The following is a 22579-nucleotide window of genomic DNA, read 5'->3' as shown; positions in this document are numbered from 1 at the left end:
TTTATTCCATTATTTCTCTTGTGGCCCGTACATATAGTGAAACAAATGAGAAGAATAGTATTTCGTGTTAAACAGTTGGTGCTTGAGTAGCCAAGCTGCTCTTAATTTTCATTTATGACTGCAGTGTTAGGAAATATTATAGACATATAATCATTTTAATTAGGTCTAATAATTGTATAATAGACCTACACGGTGATGAGCTGTGAAATTATTGTGGGGCAAATTTATTATAATATTAATTTAATAATAAAAGTAGCTTACCTAATAGTAATAATAATAGACTAGAAGAATGTAACAGGCTTACATTAATTGGAAATGCCAAATCCTCTTAATATTGCCAGTATTTGTCGGAGTAACGTAGCCCTCAAACACGCTGCATAGTTTGTGAGAGCTGCCGCCTTCTCCAACCACACACAGAGTGAAATTCTCCGACTCCGATACAGGAAAAATAAAACAGAACTTATAACATTGGGGCTAATATGTAGCAAGCAAGCTGCTGGTAGTTTTGGACTACAGTCCTTAAAGTTAACTACAAGTAAGCGAACCTTCAACCAGTTGTATCATTATGCCAGTTCCCAACGGTTCTATGCTATTCGTTGTTTCTTTCACTAAGTGAAGCAACACTTCATAGTTTACTAGTAATATATAGTAAATATATGGCCATAGGACTTTGAAATATCAGAATTTAAGCCTTAGGCTACCTTTATCTCCCAGGACTGTTGTTGAATCTTCCAAAAGTTTCAATTCACATGTGGCAGCAGCACATTCAACCGCACCAATAACACGGGGCTGCCCGCGGACATGCCTGGCTTTAAATCGGCGCTACTAAACACTGATATCGGCCGATGCCGATATATTAAAAAAAAGACAAATATCAGCGCGATATATCGGGCAATTATGAAATTGTGGAGCCATCACTCCAGTCTTCATTGTCACATGATCCTCCTTATATGCTGTATTATGGTATGTTCAAGGAACATTTCTTATTATTATCAGTGTAGAAAACAGTTGTTGCATAAAATTTTTGTGGAAACTCTGTGTGAAACTCTTTTCTATATTACTGTTCTTTGAATAGTATGTTCAAAAGAACAGTGCCTTGTGACCCGTGCTGGCAAAATGAGTCGCAATGAGCAATTTTTCAAAAATAGTTAGTTATTGTCACCTTCAAAATTATGTATGATTTGTTGGAATCCAAGAAAACATGACAGCTACACCTGTTTGAAGTCAATAGAGTCCGCAAAATCAATTTTGAGAAAAATCGAGTTAGTTTAATGAAGGTTCCAAAACAAAATAACCTAGCAACCATACCTTAAAATCCCTGGTAATACCACCAAAGTTTGGCACACACCTTGTCAAAACCAAATATCTATAGGACAAAATCCATATTCAACTTTTTTCCCCCTCAATATTTTACTTCAATATTTTGAAGTACTGTAATTCTGTTTATATGTGTATATCAGGATCGCGCTGTCTGAGGCGTCTTAGTGCGAGCGCTTCGGATCTGTTAATCAGCCAGAGCAAGATCGATTTGTTTACATCAGCATGAGTTTGAAAATCACATTTCATTGGTTCAGACTCATGCCATCATGAATGCTCCGCTTTAAAATGATACCAAACTTGGACTAATGAGGAAGTTGCTGAGGGGAAGTGCGAGTGATGAAGCGAGCAGAGAAAAACTGCATTTTTCATGAACAAAGGAAAGGTATTACTCTCAGAAAACATACAAATAATCGATAGATGAGGGCTTAATGAACTCATTTTTGTGTGAACCTCAAATTCTACTAAAATCAACATATTTGACTTTTGCCTGTAGCTGGTAATTAGCCTGTGCGCATTCCAACTAATTTTGCAAGCACGGATCACATTTATTTGTAATAGAAATCTTTTGTAACATTTTAATTGTCTTTACTGTCACTTTTGATCAATTTAATGCATTTTTGCTGAATAAAAGTATTATTTCTTACAAACAAAATTTTTACTGACCTCAAACTTTTGTACTCAAACTTTTGGTATATGTTGTACAGTACACTTTTACAGCTGTCAAAAAAAAAAAAAAGGCCTCTTTCAAGTACAATTTGACCTTACAGTTTCTCGCATTTCCCCGTTAATGCTAGTATCATGCTTTTCTTGAATGACTTCTCAAGGCCATCCCAGCTGGCTAGGCGGGCCGACACCCTGGCACAGCCCCAGCGTATGAGAACATCGTCCTGACGTTCCCATGGAGTTAGTGCACAAACATCCACTCTTTCATTCAGCAGACCCTGGATACCTACAGCACATATGGAAGACATCAGCACACAGTCTTCATACTGACTAATGCGACATTGTGTTTCTGGCTGTGTGCACATGCACAGTAGGCATTACACACTAAACGTGGGCACGCGCAAACATTGATAAGTCACATCTCATTTGGAAGTTGAGGCAGAGAGGATTAGATTGAGGATTAGAGGATTACTTACTCAGGTCTGCTGGAGATGATTAAGGATCGTCCAGGCCATCAGAGTTCCTTTTTTATTTCTTCTTCTTCTTCTTTTCAATTTTGTGTAAGTGTGTAAGAAATAGATGAACTGTCTGAAGCCCTATTTGTTTCCAGAAGTTCTGTTTTTTTTGTTTTTTTTTTTTTTTTCCCGGAATGTTCTTTGCTTTGGTTTTAGTTCCTTCCACAAAGGTTTAATTTTCAGCAGCATGGCATTTTGGATTGTTCCCGATCTTCTTTCACTGTAAAGGACATGCTGCATTTGTACAGTTTTATATTTCTGCTGAGTAAAGTATCATGAAGAGGTTTTATCATTTAGTTTTCCCTTTAGGTCAATTTATAATGTTTTTCAAAGTTCTTGCACCAAAAACATTTGTAATTTAGTTTTACGTTACCATTTTCCAACGTCTGGAAAACAAATGGCCTTTTTTTTTTTTTTACTCGCCATTTTTACTTTTACTGTTGAGAAATTAGTAACATTTATTCAGAGGCCATGAGTTCTGATGTCAGAATTCCAAATTTCCAAATAACCATATTAAATGTTTGCCTTTATTTTTTGACTACATGTTTTTTATATATATATATATATATATATATATATATATATATATATATATATATATATATATATATATATATATATATATATATAAGAAATGGGTTGTGCTATAAAAGGAAGAAGGTCAGAGAAATAGTTTAACTGGATGTGTAAGTAGGGACTGGAAGAAAACAGTTGATTGGGACAGAAAATAAATAGAATATTTATCTACAATAAAATATCTTCTGCTTGGCGTGAATTGCTACTGACATTCTGTGGAAAATAAATACTAGCTATCTCCTATTTTAAATGTTTAAACTGTTTGTGGACTCTGGTCTGGTATATAGCACACTTCACCTGCTTGGGCAAACAGAAAGGCCAGTAGCTCTTAGACCACAGCATGGCAGGCTGCCAGGCAGTGAGAGTGTTTATGTTGGTATTCCTGGGGGATTGACTGCTTTTACGAGCTGTTTTCTGTACTGCAGCGGATGCTGCTCTGCCTTGTGGATGTAGCAGAATGCTTTTGGACCATGCCAGCTGTATCGGGGGAATTATTATTTTTTTTTATAACATATTCTTAAAAATGTATTGCCTTAAATTTGGGGGTATTAATATTTATAAAACATTTTTGGAGTACATTATATATATTTTTTTGTTTATACTGTTCATATTTCAAAAATCATGTATCCTCCATAAGTATTATATTGTCCATTGGTCATCTGTTTGTCATCGTTTGTCTAGCTTGCTTTTTGCTCAAGGAAATGTCACCTGAGAGCCATGTTTTATCATTGGTATTCATGAGAACAGTGTTATTCCCACAGGGTGGATCCAAGAGTTAGATAGAGGAGTGGGTGGAAAGAAGCAAGGAAGAGTGAATCACAGATTAGACACAAATGTTTAGCTTTGAAAATGTTCTGCCAGAGCTGATGGATTACAGATACAGATGTGTATTTCATTGCGGTTTATGAGTAAGGGTGTGCAAAAAACGTTGAACATTCGAATATTCAACCTGTAATTAATATTTCGAAAAATAAAAATGCTATTCGAATTTTACTATGTTGCTTTGCTGGCTGTAAATGCAGTGAATCCATGATAAATCCTAAGCACTAAAACTCGCAGTTATAACTAAATGCTCCGGGTGGTGCTGTGCAGCGTGTTTAACAAGTTTATTTCATTTGATCATCACATAATGTTGTCGTCTACTCTGCCTCGCGAAGTGTGGAATTACGTGGATGAAAATTATCTTACACAATGGAATTACTTTTGATCAAATTAATTAATGAAACCGAGTTATCATAATATCACCACAATATTGAGAAAGCACATGAAATGAGGAAAGACAGCTGTCCATCATTTACATTCACGTAAGAGCTAAGAGCAGCTATACCCAAAGTGAGCTGAGAAGATAACTTATCTGATAGCAAAATGATTTTGAGACATATGTTTCCTTTAAGTTTCGTCGAGGGAGACATATTTACGAACAGAAAGCAAAGTGCTGCTGTTAGAAACTTAGCTTAGCATACCGTTATGTATTATCGTGATCTTGTTTCTGCAACGTCTGTCAGTGCGGCTCGTTTTCTCACCCGAGCATGTGGATAATATTATTGTTTTTCTCAACATGAACATGTGAAACCATATGAAAACGATAACCATATACTGACTCGAGTGTATTATGTACGTTTTGTATGATAACTGGCGCTGTCTGCTTTATTAGTGTTTTTGCTTGAGCTTAAATGCTTTTGTTCTTTATATATTTTTTTTGTTTGCACAAATTGTTTAATGCTTTCAACTAAAATAAAACCTTAAGATATAATGTAAGCTTGTTGTGTATATTGCCTAATCGTATGCTTGTTCAGGTTACAAACTCTTGATGAATTTAAAAAAAATTGAACTTGTTTAAGGTAATTTAAATAAACAAATATTTGAATATTCGTTTCTTATGAGCCCAAATATTCAAATACAATATTTTGGAAAAATGCCCATCCCTATTTATGAGTCAGTGGTAAAGCCAAGCACATTACACAGATGAAGCACTGGGCAGCACAAGGAAGGGCAAATGCTGAAAATGCTGATGTATCTCATGTAGTAGTTGTTATCTATGCTGTTCTAAAATCAAGGTGCAGAACATTTTCTCTCATTCTATTATTTATTTAATCTTATATTACTTTTTTACTAATTTATTTAGCCACCATACCGACTTAAATAGTGTCTTAAGGTTAATGGTGTTAAAGGAACACTCCACTTTTTTTGAAAATAGGCTCATTTTCCAACTCCCCTAGAGTTAAACAGTTGAGTTTTACCGTTTTCGAATCCATTCAGCCGATCTCCGGTTCTGGCGGTACCACTTTTAGCATAGCTTAGCATAGTTCATTGAATCTGATTAGACCGTTAGCATCGCGCTTAAAAATGACCAAAGAGTTTTGATATTTTTCCTATTTAAAACTTGACTCTTCTAAATCGTGTACTAAGACCGACGGAAAATAAAAAGTTGCGATTTTCTAGGCTGATATGGCTAGGAACTATACTCTCATTCAGGCGTAATAATCAAGGAACTTTGCTGCCGTATCATGGCTGCAGCAGTGCAATGATATTACATTGTAAATCTTACTGAGTTCCGCTTTAATACTGGCTTGTCTAATGCCTTGAACATGGGCTGGTATATGCAAAAGTTGGGGGCGTACATATTAACGATCCCAACTGTTGCGTCACAGTCTGTGTTATATTGAGATTCGCCTGTTTTTCAGTGGTCTGCACTAACGAGATTTACATAATAAGGAGGAAACAATGGTGTTTGAGACTCACTGTGTGTCATTTCCATGTACAGAACTATTAATTATTCAACTATGCCAAGGTAAATTCAATTTTACAATCTTGGGCACTTTTAAAGTTATACTAATATAAGATTATACTGTAGATCTATCCTGAGGCATGAGCAGTGATCTGATTAGTCATTCTGATTGCATCTAAATGGAGAGAAATATTCAGTTGTGAGAGTGGGCTGGAAAGATTGATTAGAGGAGACCTGTGGAAAAACATCTGGGGAAGTGAAATTAGCCCAGCCACAAGTGTACAACGTGAGCTGGTTATAAACACTCAGCGTTCACTAGAGAGTCATTAAGGCCTCTACATTCTGAGGTTATGAGTTAACTGTGTGGCTTTCCCTTTCATGCTCTGTCAAAGCACATTGACAGAAACAAGTGAGCAGCAATGTATGTTTTTGCAAACAGAGCTGTTTAAAAGAATGATTCATAATAAATAAATTACAACATAATAAATAAATCTTTTTTTTTTAAACAAAAATAAAACTTTTTACTGAATTTGATAAAGTAAATATAACGAATGTTGTCAAACTCCAAAAATGACAAAGCTCTTTTGTACTTTCTATTCACCAGAAAATCCTGAAAAAAAAAAAAAAAAAATTACAGTTTTCACAAAAATATTAAATGGCACAAATGTTTTTTTTTTTTTTTCAATGGATAATAATAAAAAAATTTCTTGAGCACCAAATCAGCATATTAGAATGATTTTTAAAAAATTGTGACACTGAAAAGAGTAATGACTGCAGAAAATTCAGCTTTGCCATTGCAGCAATAAATTACATTTTAAAGCATATTAAAATAAAAATTTATTTTAAATTGTAATAATTTCACAATATTAATGATTTTATTTTCAAAGAATAACAACTTGAACACGGAAGAAAGTCATATGGTTTTTGAAGGACAAGATTGAATAAATGATGACAGAATAGCCATGTGCAAGCATGCTTGAGTTCTTTTTACAGCTATCAATCATAAGGCTGTGTGTCCACCAAAGCCAGCTGGAAACGCTAGGCGCTCTGCTTAAAACGCCTATCCATGAGCGCTTGAGAGCGCTTTTTTTCATTTGAGACGCTTTGTTGCTATGATACGGAATATCCGCGGCACTGTTACTTATAACTGATTTTGCAAGTAATTTGTTTCAGACTAAAAATGTCCACACAATGTGGAATTACTTGCTATGTATGTTCGGATACCAGCAATATTAATTTCTCATTCATTTTGTTTCGTTCTCTGCTTGTTAATGTCGTTGTACAGAAAGAATGTTGTGACAGTTGATCAGTGTTGTATTTGTCCCGCCCATCCTCCATTCTGATTGGATGACTAGCTAAAAAGTGACAGTGATGAGTGCAGCTTTTTACGCAAAGTTGAACATTCTTCAACTCGTGGCGACCGGTAAAAAACGCAGAGCTCTCAGCGCTTGAGCGTGAAAAAGACGCTCAGCACCTCGTTACGCTCCTGGCGTTTAAAAAACACTGCGTTCCCATTGAAAACAATTGAAAAAGTATGCTAGCAGCTGGAAAAAATGCTTTGGAGGACACATGGCCTAATACTAGTAATTTCACATTCTTCCACTGTTTCCAGATGTAGTAATGATCCACTGACCCAAGTACTGCTTGCTTGTGCAACCAGAACAGAGTTTAGAGCCTTGTTTCCATTGTTCCATTGTCTGGTCTAGGGCTGTCACGGTGAAGAAATTTCCAGTGCTGTAATTTTAAGTGGCTCAATAGCGCAATATGCAGTATTACCGCCATATAAAATAATCTGTGTAACGAGGTCATATTCAGTAACGAAACTAAAAAGTTAACTAAACAGAAGAGAATGTCAAAATAAGGGTCCATATAGCACAACATAAACCTGACAATAAGATCGTAGGGCTATTATATGTATAATAGTTCTGATCGTCGAATCTGTCTGGACAAGAGACTTTCTGCTGATATTTCACCAGTATAAGCAGAACTACTCATCGGAGACACTTAATGACTAGCTAAAACATTCTAAGACTGAGCTCAACATACAAAGACTGTTTCTTTCGACTGAAGCAGATTTAAATTCTTACACAGAATTTAAACATTGACTGTAAACACTGACTGAATGCAACTGGCTTTGACTCGGCACGTCTGGGCATGATCAGTTGTAAGTATCAAATTACATTCATAATCGGCCAATCGTTACAATCGTTGTGTGTCCACAGCTTTACACAAATTATGAAAGATTATAATAGTGTCTTTTATTTGGTTTTGTGTTTCATCTGTCTTTTCCCTGCAGTGCATTTGGAGAAACTGGACTTTTGCATCCTCGTCATAAATTACATATATGAGTTAACCAGAGTATAACTCCTGTTTTCTGTCCGTGAGCTCCATCTGTTGCTCAGGCTGAAAGGATAACAGTTTAGTGAGATGAAAGTCATCGCTCAAACTTCATCAGATCGCACAATTTTGTGGAAAATTATGGAAATGCTCATTCTTTCTAAAGAAATTTGATGTAAACAGGATATTTTCTCAATATTTTTCTAAACATGTAAGGCTTTGGACTTAAAAGCCTTAATGGAGTTGTTTTGTTCATTCCTTTGATCACAAAAAAAAAATGGAAGCATGCGTGACTGAATAAGTATGCGTGTTCTCTTTTTATATAAGATAATGATAATTACCAGTTTGATTCAGAACGATTGATGTGCACTCCTGACTCATTAATAAATTACTGTCACCGTAACATTTTTTTAATCATAAATCATTGGTCAAATATCAATGCTGGAGTTTTAAGTCTTTAAGTAAAGGCCAAACATCTCCATTTGTCATGTTTATTTTGTGATTATTTTGTAAAGGGTGGGTTTCAGTGTGGCTCTGCGGGGCTCTGTCCTGACAGTGGAAATGCAGCTTGAATTTGGCCTCGTGGCTTGAGGTCCCAGGCTATTGGCCCCACCTGGCACATGTTAGCCCTGGCTCGCACTGGCCCAACAGTGGAAAAGCAGCTAATGTTTAAGCCCTACTGCAATGCTTGTACCGAGGCAGGTGAGAGTGTCCCGCCAAACCCGTTTCTCACGTGTATTCACCGGTGTCCCTGATCCTCAGCTGATTAGCCCGGGACTCCAGACTGACGTCATGGTCACTCAGCCCCCACGCAACCTGATACTGACTTCTCAACGGCTGCATCTTCTAGCCTGTCATTGATGAAGTGCACTCTTGCTCACCAGGGCTGTAGCTGTGTGGAGTAAATATATTGTGTTTGCTGGAATTTATGTAGCTGCACTTTGGGGGCTGAGAGCACATGAAAGATGTAGCAATCCTAAGAAAAGCGTAAATGGTAATTAGTGCCGCTGAGTGACCTGTCTGAGCCTTTGTTTCTATAAATTAAAAGAAAAGAAAGAACACTCAATCATGCGCAAGGTAAGGGATCCAGAGGATTGTTTGTGTTGTGAAGCAAAAAATGTATTGCTTCTTAATGTGAATTAATGTATATTTACTGTTTAAAAAATTTGGGGTCAGTAAGATTTTTAAAATGCTTTTGGAAGAAGTCTCTAATGCTCACCAAGGCTGCATTTATTTGATCAAAAATACAGTAAAACTAATGTTGTGAAATATTATTACTATTTAAAACAATTATTTTCTATTTAGTATGTTTTAAAATGTAATTTATTCCTATAATGGTATTTTCAGCAGTGATTAGATTACTCCAGTTTTCAGTGTCACATGATCCTTCATAAATCATTCTAATGTGCTGATTTGGTGCTCAAGTAACATTTTTTGTTATCAATACTGAAAACGTCACTTTTGATCAATTTAATGCATCTTTCCTTGCTTAATAAACGTATTTATTTATTTTTTAAAATACTTATGAACTTTTGAATGGTAGTGAAAGACTTGGAGTGAGATTGTGAAACTTGCATACAGCCTTGCATACAGTCTCTCTCCAGTGGTCACTGGTAGGATTGTGTTTAGTTTTTTTTTTTTTTTTTCACTCTGTGTGTGTGTGAAAGCTAGTGACAACACTGTTTGCTTTGAGGCTTTTTACCTTTTGAATGGTGTGGTTTTGGTTTTGGTGTGGTGTGGTTTTCTGAATGCTGCGTATTTGATACAAACAGTCCTTCCAGATGTTTGAGGAATTTCGTGACACCACAGAGAGGATGTGACCAGCGCAGGGTTCTTGCCAGATTTCCATGGCAACGTCTGTTTCCCATCCTGATGAAGAACACAGCCAGTATGAATGAATCTGCAGGCGTCTTTAAAGAAATTATTTGGCTCTCATTTTGGCCCAGAGTTTTTACCTCCTTAAATTTGATTGTTTTTTTTCCTATCATCATAATTCTTGTGTTGATGACAGTTTTACATTGTTTTTGTGTTTTTTAGTGGCTTGTTAATGTACTGATTTGATTTAGGCGCCTCATGGTTCGATTAGGGATGCTCATTTCGGTTAAATTTCTCGACCGACAACCGACGCTCGTTATCCGATTATTAACCGTTAACTGATAAGATTATAATATTGTATAGCCTATATGATGATAATATGACATATATAGGCTATGACATTAAATAAAAAATACAATTGACGAGTGTCTGTGTGTTCCACGGGTTTATTTCAACATGCAAACAGCAGCATAGAACAGATAAACAACAGAACCTGGATTCACATTATCAAATTGTCACGCACCTGCAGTGTTTCTGACAACAGAAAAAAATAATTTAAATAAAAGGCATAAAATAAATAGGCCTACACTAAAATTATTTTTCACTTAAATGTTTAACAAATTAAGATGACAAACAACCGGTATTTTAGACATTTTTTCCATCAAATATAAATAGCAGGCCTACTGTACCTCAAGCATTGTTACTGTTATGACCACGGACGGTGCAAGTGTGCATACCGAACGCATCTTTCCGCACTCATGGGCAATGGATTTTCTTTGAAAGGCTCGCACACGAGACTAAGCGGAATGCGGGAAATGAAGTATACCATGGCCCTAAATTGTAATGGGAACGCGGGGGCACCGCGATGCGACCGCAAAAGGCACTTTCACTTTCGTTATCAAAGTGCATGCCACTAATAAGCTTTGTAAATGCAGTATTACAGTATACACATACCAATTAAACGCGCAGGTCTCCTCTCGTGCGTCCTCCCCACTGTGTCGCCGGTCGAAGCAATAATTTTCATTTCGCTTTTAGATATCTCTTTTATACATGCCATCAATGCTTTTAACTCAAAACAGTCCATAAACTACAAATCCTCACGAAAACTTCTGTCAAGCCAGCTCGCGCGTCAATCTGAGAGATCAGCCTCTTACCTTAAAGTGTCAAATTTCTCGGTTTCTGAATGGACGGTTTTGCTTGATTGACAAAAGCTAACGTTCGGGCACGATTTATATACCATCGTCCTGTCCTAAAACATTAGCACGCTGTGATCGATTGCTTGGAGATCGCGTCTTTTTCTGTTCGAGAGCGCATTTCCTCTTCTTCACATCTGCAACAAAACAGTTGATTATTTAAGAACGAAAGCTCACAGAAACGTGAAAATGGTCTCATTTGAAAGAAAATATCCTAAGCTAAAAGATGATATATTGTGACTGATTGAAGCAGCCCTTATCAAAAGTGCGGGGGTCGATTTCTGTCTTTTCAAAACTGTCCCCCGTGCCTATCGAAATGGTCAGTACTTATTTTCGCTCGCTTCATTTTGCTTGTTGCTTAGCGAAATATGTCTGGCACGTGTGAAACGCCCTGCGAGTTAACAAATAAGCATATATGTATATATAGCATATTTTTCTTTAACCATGCATCAAAAAAAAAAAAAAAAAAAAATTAACTGATTGTATTAATCGGTTAAAATTCTTACTTTCGGTTAACGGTTAAACGGTCAATGTGAGCATCCCTAGGTTCGATCTGTCACTATTTGATTTCTTATACACCTACGTTTTTTGTTATTGATTATTCTGCTTTGCAAAGGCAATTTTTGTTGTATAATGGTGTATTATTCCATGTTGCCTTTGGAAAACACTGAATTTATTTCCTTTAATTCTCTTTTATTCGAATATTACGTGGCCCTTTGCATTGTAGCTTACAGTTACCTTAGAACAAATGTGTAGAATATCCATAAATTGAATAAAATTAGCAACATTCACACCTGGATGGCTCTTCTTTGGCATCTCGCAAGACAAAAAATTGGTAAATCTCGAATGGATAAGCAGTCTATTTAGTATGTGCCTTTATCTAAATGTATTCTGAATTTCTGAACTTGCATTGATTCAGAATCGTTAAAGTATCTCACTGAAATATTGAATTAATATTTTCCCCAATTCATATCTTGGCAGCAAGTCCTATTTTTGAGATGTATTATTTACTGTGACTGATGCAGTGCCACAGTGTGGAAGGAGCAGCTTTTTAAATCAATTTTATTGCTTTTGAGTTGACTGTGGCAACTATGTAACCATACAACTGTACTGCAGTATATTTTCTATTCATCTAATTCATATATTCTGAGGTTAGATTCTTTAGTGGCATGTAAAAACAGTTACATGTGCTTGTTTGTCATTGAAAAGAGGAAAAAAAACTCCTAATCTATGTGTGTTTCAGCAGGAGCTGCCGGCACCGCCTCCCCTGCTGTTCAGGAAGCTGAGTAACCCCGACCTGTCTCCTGCTGCAGGAAAGACCAAACTGCAGCGGCAGCTCAGTCAGGATGACAGCAGAGCCCGACGCAGCAGTATGGCTGGCGTCCTCACCGGTGAGACACCACAAATGATTTTCCTTAGTAGTTTGTATATCTCTCCTTTTGCTTAAGACTCCGGGAGTTTGTGTAAAAGCTGATGATCATTTTCTCCAGCATAATTTGTGAATGATCCAAAGAACATCTTGCGCTTCAGTAGAAGCAAAACATCTGACCTTTTCTGCAATTTTAATTATTCTTATATTCTTGTTATTCTTTTATGGATGTTACCTTTCATGTAGATTGTAATAAAGCTGTTTGGGAATGTAAAAGCTCTGCAAAGTTTCAAAGATCAAAGTGCACAATAAGTGGAGTTATTGTTTCACAAAAGAAAGAATCAATTTTGAACTGCCTGAAATGAGTCGTAAGTAACTCCAGTCTTACCCCCAGCACAAACCTATGTAGGTTTGTAACAAATTTGTATAGTTCCCACCTTTTGGGCCCTATCATACACCTGACCCAGGTTTGACACAAGTGTTTTTTGCTAGTTTCAGCTCAACGCAGTTATCATTTTCACGTCCTGCACCACATTGTTTAAATAGCAAATGCATTTGTGCGCCCATGAAAACGAGGTGTGTTGCTATTTTGAGGCAACTGAAATAGACTGCGCCATTGACAAACTGAACCTGGTCTAAAGTCAATGATGCAGTAATTGTTATTTAAAGAGCGCACTAGTAATATGCACCTATAGGCAGGTGCACAACGTGTGTACAATCTGCTTATTACACACACAGGGATGGGTAGCAGCACACAAACATACCAACTATAAAAAAAAGATTACAAAGTAAAAGATTATTATTGTCTGCATAAAGATAAAAATACTTTGGTGAAATCCAGCTTGTCCCATAGATGGTCTGCTCTTGTACTTTAAACTTTTTAGATTCGTTTCCTCGCAAGAGAAGCGTTCAGTTTTTCCGCTTGCAAATTCCACCATGTAGATAGCGAATCCGCCATGGTGTGAGTGCAACTGGCTTTTAAAGGGAATGGGAGATGAGACTCTGAGTGGTTTATTGCATGTTATGCCCAAAACACACCCATTACTCATTACTCATTTTTCCCGCCGTTAAAATATCAAAAGTGGATTCGCACACGCCCTAAGTGCACTTGCGCCGTGTGCTTTACACCATGCTCTTAGATTGTTAAAATAGGGCCAATGGTCTTCATTGGCTGCCCACAAACAACGTCTACTTTCACCTGCCCTCAGACTGTAGTTGTAGTTGAGGCCTGGAACATTTTGGTTTGTGATGTCGACATGTCAAAAAGACGCTGTTTTTCTTCTCTTTTCATGGATAAGGACACAAGGATTGAAATGATATTGTAAAACCGACCACATCATTAATGTTCTTTATCAGTGTCTAGAAGTGAGCTAAAATTCAGATATGGTAATGGGCGTTTTGTTTCTGTTTCTGTAAGTGATAGACCAAACACAACAGTCTGGGCCATCTGACCAATCAGAGCAGAGTACACTCTTGGGAAAGAGGGATTTAGAGAGACCAAGTCCTTGATGGAAATGTTTCAGACATTTTCAGACATTTGTGAGAAATGAGATGATGCCATTATGAGAAAAACCATGTTTTTTGACCTTGGATGCATGTAGATCTATTGTAGGACACCTCCAAAACAAAATCAGGAACCTTTAAAATAGCATGATAGGGGCACTTTAAGATGATACATATCACAAATTTGATTATATTTAATAAGTGATCTAGAAGAATTTTACAGAGCTTTGTTCACATTATATAAAAGATGTAGATTTAAATAGATGAGCTGTCAGAAAGAATCTGTGGCTTGGCTTTGATTTGGTTCTTGACCACAGAACACAGACACATATACAAACAAGTACAGACCATGTTCTGATTCTGTGTTTCCTTGGTGTGCCACAGGAAAGCAGCTTCTGCCTCTGTCCAGCAGCATGCATGGTGGAGTGAGTCAGCTGGCCTGGCAGCAGCACACAGGAGAACCCAATAACTTGGTCCGCATGAGGAGTCAGTCCTTTGGCCAGTCTGCCCCCTCTCTCACTGCGGGACTGGTAAGTGCACATGCCCTCTATTTTTTTCTATCCAACACAATCAAACAAACGGTCTAAAATTGCCCAAAATGCAAGTGGAAATGTGACAAATGCAAGTAAAAAGTGGATTTGATGATTAACAATTGGAGTTTGTAAATTATTAAAAAGGCACTGCCGCATTAACTTGGTTTAAATCCATTTGTAAGAATAATAGTCTGACCCACAGACTATCGACCCCCCCCCCCCCCCTCCGCCCTCCAGAACTATGTGGTGACAAACGTGGAAAATTTTTATAACTACTTTATTTTACCATTGTTATGTGTGGTGAAAGGGAATTTGGATCCTGTGTACACACCTGAACACTGGCAATACCTAAGGACTAAATGTTAAATAACCACCACTGATGTAACTTATGATGCATGAATAGAACACATTGGCTTACAAATGCAAATTCACTCCTTATGAAGTACCTCTGACGTCAGATCACATTGTCACGGATGATCTGTATTGATCCTTACTTTCATTGTATATCTCAGTAATTTCAAAAGGAATAGAAAACAGTGTTAGGTATGGTTGGTCTTAGTGTTTGTTCATAGAGTTTTAGAAGTGTAGAAAATATGTGTGTCAATTACAGCAATATAACCTTATCTGAAGAGATCTTGTACCTGCTGTATGTGCAGAAGATTATTTACCATAAATTTGTTGTGCAGTCTAAAGCCTAGTGCCACAGCTACATCTGCTGTCTGTGGCTAGTACTACACCATTGAAAGTGGGGAAAAATACTAAAACGGAATGTAATTTATTGAGTCTTGGTTTAATATTTAATATAATTTGTTATATATATATATATATATTAGTGCCACTTAACTAGACTATACCACTTCTCCTAAAGAAACAAGAACATGGTCTTCTTATTAATTAATGATATATGCACTCTTTATAACAACTTGCATACAACATTCTTCATTCTTTCAAGCAGACATATTTATTTGTTAAATATACTTATAATTTACTTATACTTTAATTTATAAGTTAAATATACATGAATCCTTATGAAAGTTATTCAATCAAGAGCAGTAGGTGATTTTCTCTTTTTCTTTTGTTGTTTCATTATGATGGACAGCAGCTGATTTATTAGACTGCTGTCACTTTAAGGCCGAATGCATGGATCCAATACACTGATACACATCCGATATTCTCCCAACTGTTTACGTTCACTTAAAATATAACTGACTGTGTTTACGTGAATACTCTCCAATATGCATATTTTAGCCTAATTTTGCATGTACTTGTCTGTTCAAGCACGAAAAGACGCAAAGAAGAGCTCAATTCAGTACTCGTGTGCTGATATCTGAGAGGTAGCTTTCTGTGTGCGCATAGAAAACCAGACTGTAGTGAGCTCCCATGTCGTCACGCTTTTTCAGATTGATCCATAAGTCTGTTCTTCTCTTTCACCCAGATGTTTACATTTTTGAACAATTTTTGAGACATGCAGCAAGTGTATACCAACTTATGTCCCACAAGGTAGATCTGAAAGTTACAATTCAAATGTGCACATCTACCACACAGGACATAATTTCTGACTGGATACCTTCCCAAAACCTAACACCTAACATGTTCATCTCATTTTTCTTTTGATGAAAATGTCAATTGATTTCCATCATAGTTTTTATCATTCAAAATTACTTTTTTATTTAGTTATCTTCTCGTTTTCATCAGTGAAAAAAATAACACTGATTAGATGATATTATTAGATATAAGGTCTGAGACTGCTGTTCTGTATACAGCAGCAAACAGGAGCAAAACATTTGTGATAGCCTATAATACTGAGTTTGCATTTAGATCCATAAGTCAAATGACAACCATTTTACTTTAGTTGCAGTGTGTTTCAGTAGATTTACTCTACATTGCTCCTGAACATCTAGAAAAAACCTTTGAAATAATACTGAGAATTCTGTCATGATCATGGTTGTTTCTAACCATCAGATGGCAGCATTGCCCACATCCTGTACACACAGAGGTGCTGACTGCCCACTGATGTAGAACTAGACGGTACAAATCTTGAAGGGGTAAAGTGCTACACATGGGCTGTTTGATTATCTCAGCCCTTATGTTTATGGATGAAAAATATACTCAGCACTGCAGTGTAGCAGAGTGTCCTAATAAAGTGGTAATTAATATGCCAGTGCTTCAGCAGGCCCTCTTTAAAAGGCCTTGTCTGTTGAAAGAGAAACCATGGACACACTAATTGCTGCTTATTAGGATTTATATGCCAGCAAACAGTAGCATGTTGATATTAAGATGTAATAGTTCACAGTTATTTAAAGTTGCAAGGAAAATTCTTTTGTACTGTATGCCGGTATGAAGGATAATATAAAGCTTGTTTGTGCATCAACATATCTCAAACGTAATTTGAAGTCCTGTCGATGTGAATCGAATTCATCACTGTTTAATATGACAAATAACCATTGGCTGATTATTTCATATACGCATCAAGCAATCGACATCATAAATATAATATCAATGAGGCTGTAGTATATTGAGGTTTTAAAAGGAAATTATTCAATTTGATATGTGTGCAATCTATTTGACAAATTATATTCAATACTATATAAAGCAGTCTCCAGGAAATTGCTAGAGAAAATTGTGTTATAAACATATCATATTATGGTGTTGACTGCAAGTAGGGGTGGGCAGTATAGTATGACCAAAATCTTATACTATAGTATCAGTATTTTTATATAACTGTAGTGGTATACATCAAAAATACTTATTTTTGAAGATTTGTTTTTTTAATTTGGAACATGGATGTAAATCAAAAGATTCAGTTATTCATAACAAATTTAAAAAGTCTGATGGTGCAAAAAAAAATGCATTAAAGGTGCCCTAGAATTAAATAATGAATTTATATTGGCATAGTTGAATAACAAGAGTTCAGTACATGGAAAAGACATACACTGAGTTTCAAACTCCATTGTTTCCTCCTTATATAAATCTCATTTGTTTAAAACAGTCGGGGTGTACGCCCCCAATATTTGCATATATCAGCCCATGATTGAGGCATTACACAAGGGCAAAACATCTGGATGTGCACAGCAGAATCATCAGACTAGGTAAGAAAGCAAGAACAATAGTGAAAAATGGCAGATGGAGCAATAATAACTGACATGATCCATGATAACATGATATTTTTAGTGATATTTGTAAATTGTCTTTCTAAATGTTTACAAATATCACTACAAATAAAAGAGAGCCGTCGCTATTTTCATTTTTAAACACTTGCAGTCTGTATAATGCATAAACACAACTTCATTCTTTATAAATCTCTCAAACAGTGTGTAATGTTAGCTTTAGCCAAGGAGCATTAGGAGTGAAGGAAATGACCCAGGGTTGGTTTATCCTGTGGTGATATAGTTCATAATCCTCAGGTCCAGGCTGCTCTGTGGGGCTTTATTGTATGAGGTGTGGGAGAGACCCAGGGATGGAATGACTTAAAGGGAACCATGCAGGACAGGCAGATGGTGTTTACCATGTAACATGGAGCTGTCTGTGTGTGTTGTTCAAGCACTGATTTTAGTGTTTTTTTTGTTGTTGTTTTTTTGTTTTTTTGTGGGGTGGGGGTGGGGGCTGTATTTTTGTGACATGAACCATAACTGATTATGCAAATTGGTTCATCTGATCAGTTTTCAGACAAGGTGCTGGAATTGCCATCACTCATTGTGCTAAGGGATTTGAACAAACACCATAAGTATTTAACTTGTTACCTTTAGAAGTGATCAGATTTGGTAAAATGGGCAAAACAATACACAAGATTTACATTAAAGGAAAGACCTGAGCCATTTCTAGAAGCCAGAGATAAATTTGAGATTTTTTTCTCAGGAAGCAAATATCCAGAAGCTATCCAAACCACTTACAACAATTTAGCAACCACATAGCAACGTATGCACAATATGTACATATAATTGTATAATATTGAATTTTAATAGATATATATTAGTCATCATTCTATATGAATGCTCTTTAAGTGATTATAACTGATTATATGGCTATATGCTGCTATAATTAAAGGAAATAAGATAAGATAGTAAAATAATATCTTATTATTATAAGATAATAAGATAGCAGGAAAAATTGCCTTTTGGTTATGCACAGGTCAGTGTGATCTGTTCAGATGTTTTTATGGCACACATTCAGGGAAGAAAAAGGTTATTTTGTTTTCTTCCTTTGGCATTCAGTCTAAGTTGTGATGGCAGTGAGGCTGGAGTAAGTCAACATGGCATTAACATACCGTGATATTTGCATAATATTTGCATATGGGCAAGGGAAAAGACGGGGATGTTGTAGTGCTGTAGGCGATATTGTAATTCATTCCTGCTGTTTCTTTATTGTGTATGTTATTGTTCTAGCTTTATGTTCAAATATTATTTTCAGATTTAAAAGCTGGTCTGCCATGGAAATCTAAAATTGTGTTTTATCAGTTAAAGAAAAACAGTTAAAGAAGTTGACTTTTTGTAAGAGCATACCAGACTTAAATTGTGCAGTGGTTGTGTATATTTTAAATGGTGATTTGTTTTCCCCTCCCAGGGAATCTGGTCTTTAGTGTGGTTAATGGAGCTTTTATAGGCAGTCGGAGGCCCACGTAAGTAGCTGCGGCTCTCGTGAATACACAGTCAATCATTTGTCACTTAAATCTTTTAATGGGATATTGAAATCTGTTTCCATCCTTTAATTTTTTTAGCTGTCCTCTGTATCTCTTTTCTTGATTGATTCATTTTTTTGTGGTTTGAAAAATGTTACCCAGGGGCAATAGGTTTTAAAGGAGGCACAAAGAAAACCAGAATGGTTGCTCATCTCCCATCACTGAGGTCACAAACAACTGAAGAGAGTGACTATGTACAGGATTAAATATTCAAAAGGCAATTATGAATAATTACTTGAAAGGCCCTCCACAGTGCTTCTAACCAACCCAATGTGACGACACTCCGAGGCTACTGGGATCTGTCTTTTTTGTTTCTGTGCTGTTAGCTTTGTTTCCACAGTATTTACTCTCTCTACTTGATTTCTTTATCTGGGTCTGACAGTTGTTTCTGCTTTTTGCTATGCACCCTCTGTTTCTATCTTCAGGCTTTTAATCTGATGTTCCTTGCATTTGGCCCAGATCCTGATCATGATCTATGACGCAAAACAATAAAACAAGATTTCGCAGTGTACCTGGAGGGAAAAAAACGCCTTTAACGCTTTTTAAATATCTGATCTAAATCTCGGCAATGTCATTTGCAATGTTTTGAGAATGTCTTGCGGACAGAAAGAGCACATAAAATTTTAATACGAGAGCTAGCATTGACAGCTCAACTGTCATTTAGATAAGCATCAAGCAAGTTGTTCTTGTCATTTTTTGCTTATTGTGAAATGTTGATTATATTAGCTTCAGTAAACATTAACCAGCCAATCTTTAACCCTCTGGAGTCTGAGGCTGATTTGGGGCTTGGAGAAGTTTTGACATGCTCTGACATTTGTGCTTTTTTCAGTTGTTCATAAACATATTAATGAAAAAGTGTCATTATACTGTATTCAGCACAAACTAGGCTACAATAATATGTGAGGAACATGTATGTACATGTTTGTGTTTTTGAAGGAATAATATTTATGCATGGTTATTGAAAAAACAAAAAACTTAAGTCACTGAAATAAGGACAAAAAAAGTATATTAAATCTGTGTTCAGATTTCTGGTTATTGGAGGTTGTAGACTAGAGTTTTTGCTTAAGAATTATGTAAAATTATGCTGACTACTCTTTCATATAAAACAATAGAGTGATTTAAATTTTGTAAGACACTTTTTGTCAAGAAACACAGTATGCGAGGAGGCGTGAATCTGCATAAATAATGGGCCATGTACACGTGAGAAGACAAAAGAATCACATAATAATGACCTGAAATGACTTGCATATTAATGAGGCCTTTCAGCCAGGTAGGCTGTGAAAAAAAACCCTCTGTAATCATGTCTCAGCTCATCATAAACAGCAATACTGTGAAATATTATTACAATTTAAAATAATGGTATTCTATTATATTCTTTAAAATATAATGTATTTCTGTGATGCAAAGTGTCTGAACAATTATGTTACCTCTGTGGCATTTCATATAGGCTTTTAGCTTAAAAGCATGCACATTTGGAGAAATATTGATGGATTCTTGTATATTTATTTCTGTACTTAGAAGTAATATTTATTGTCATCACTATGAATGCTGGATACTGTGTTTTTAATTCATACTTGCAGCCGGAGGGCACTCTCTGTGCACATTTAGTCCACAAATGATTCTAATGAAAAAGAGGACATTTCAGGAATGGTGTTTTTAATTCATACTTGCAGCCGGAGGGCGCTCTGTACACCTTTAGGCCACAAATTCATATAAAGAAGAAAAGAAACTAGGAACTAACGGCATGTCTTCTAGAGATCGCTAACCATGGCTTTACCATCCAAATAAACACTTTTCAAGACAATAAATACACGATTGAGACAATGTATGCATGTATTGCCTCTGAATTTGCCTCTGAATAGCGCTGGCTCCGTGGGCGTGGCCACATTAGCGGATAATGAGCTGAATCACAGACTTCTGACATGGCTCTCTTTTCATACGGATTACAGAAACAGAATGTTTGTTTTCGATTTGACTTGCACGATTTAAAACCTGACATTTCAACGTTTCTTTAGACATAAGTGTCATTTTTTTTGTCATTAGTATTCATAAGTTACAGTTCATTTTCTGAGAACTATCAGATTGGACTTCGTTCAGAGGGAGACGAAAGATCACGCATCATGTGAGTTTTCTTTTTTTTTTTACAAATAGCACAACATTGTGTTTTTACTCTGAGTGTACACAAATAAAAGAAGACATTCTATAGTTTCAATTGATATATTACTTATGTCTCTATGACAAGAAATGACGGAGTATTTTAAGTCTGTTTTGCTGCAATGTGAAAAAAATCCTACAAAACGCGCCGGCGCGTTTTCAGACCTCAGGGAGTTAAATAACAGTCGAGCTTTACATAAAAAAGATTAAAAGTTAATGAGAAAGTACTGAGTGCATCTTTGCATAACGTAATATGTGCACCTGTGTATGTCAAGCCTTCTTCTAAAATCCAGAAAAATCAAAAGGAAAAATATAGAAACTTCAAAGATCCCATCATACTTGTTTACCACAAGGAGTGATGTTGACTTGCTCTTTTTCTTCAAGGTTAAGCATTCAATAACCAGTGAAGAGAGAGAAACAGCAAAAGAAAACTGATGTACAAAACACAGTGTTACTTTTCTTTTCACTGCCCTCAATAACTTCACCTGTCGAGCCAGCAGGACACATTCATAATTCATCTCTGAAAGTAGACTGGATGTACTTGGTCTCGTCTTGGGTCAGAAACTGAGGATAGCTACACTTAGCCTATATCCTGCAGAATGCATTTAGGCTAGAACAGGATTGCAGTGTGGCCCTCAAAGAAATAATGCAGTTAAAAATCCTAAACTGTGCTGTCTGTCTTATTTAAGTGGTTCAGCTCCAAAAAGAAGTGTCACAACTGGCACAACCTACCCAAACAAACATTATCCATATACTAATAAAAGAGACCAGTAATAGTAAATTCTTGTTCAGACTTACATGCTTGTGCCTGAAGCAAATACACAGATGCCAATGCAGTGCAAGCACCAACAAATTAATGGTACAGTATACATTTATCAGTTCATGCATTCCCGTGTTTACTATACTCTAGTGCCATGCTGTACTGTAATGTCCATCATGCTGTTTGTTTTTTATTGCCTTTTATATGTGCTGTATTTCTTGTCTTTGGTGTTCTTGATTGAACTCTTTCAAGTAGAAACTCTTTTTGATGTAACAGACGTTCTGATTTATTATTAATGTTTAATTTTTTTGCATCTCTCAAAAAGGACTTGTCAGTTTTTTTGTCATGATGTTCTCAAAATCTTTTTAAAAGATTTAGAGGCAAGAACAGGCCTCTTTTTAAGCTAATGTTTTGAAAATACAAAATGGTCTTTTTTTT

The 22579-nt window shown here is 36.2% G+C and overlaps 1 protein-coding gene across 7 annotated transcripts in view; it reads left to right on the top strand.

Moving 5' to 3' along the window:
• Positions 1-22579, top strand: part of mast2 (microtubule associated serine/threonine kinase 2) — a 160264-nt gene that overhangs the window by 20497 nt on the left and 117188 nt on the right. For 3 of the 7 annotated variants that reach the window (XM_067374156.1, XM_067374162.1, XM_067374160.1), the window contains exons 2-3: positions 12394-12538; positions 14404-14549. In XM_067374156.1, the coding sequence (XP_067230257.1) occupies positions 12394-12538; positions 14404-14549 (291 nt within the window). Of the gene's footprint in view, positions 1-9072; positions 9217-12390; positions 12539-14403; positions 14550-22579 lie in introns of those variants that run through there. The other 4 variants (XM_067374158.1, XM_067374155.1, XM_067374169.1 and 1 more) reach the window with 2 other exon arrangements.

This window comes from Chanodichthys erythropterus, chromosome 21 (genome assembly GCF_024489055.1).
Source record: "Chanodichthys erythropterus isolate Z2021 chromosome 21, ASM2448905v1, whole genome shotgun sequence".
Taxonomy (NCBI): Eukaryota; Metazoa; Chordata; class Actinopteri; order Cypriniformes; family Xenocyprididae; genus Chanodichthys; species Chanodichthys erythropterus.
This window is presented reverse-complemented; position numbering and strand designations above follow the sequence as displayed.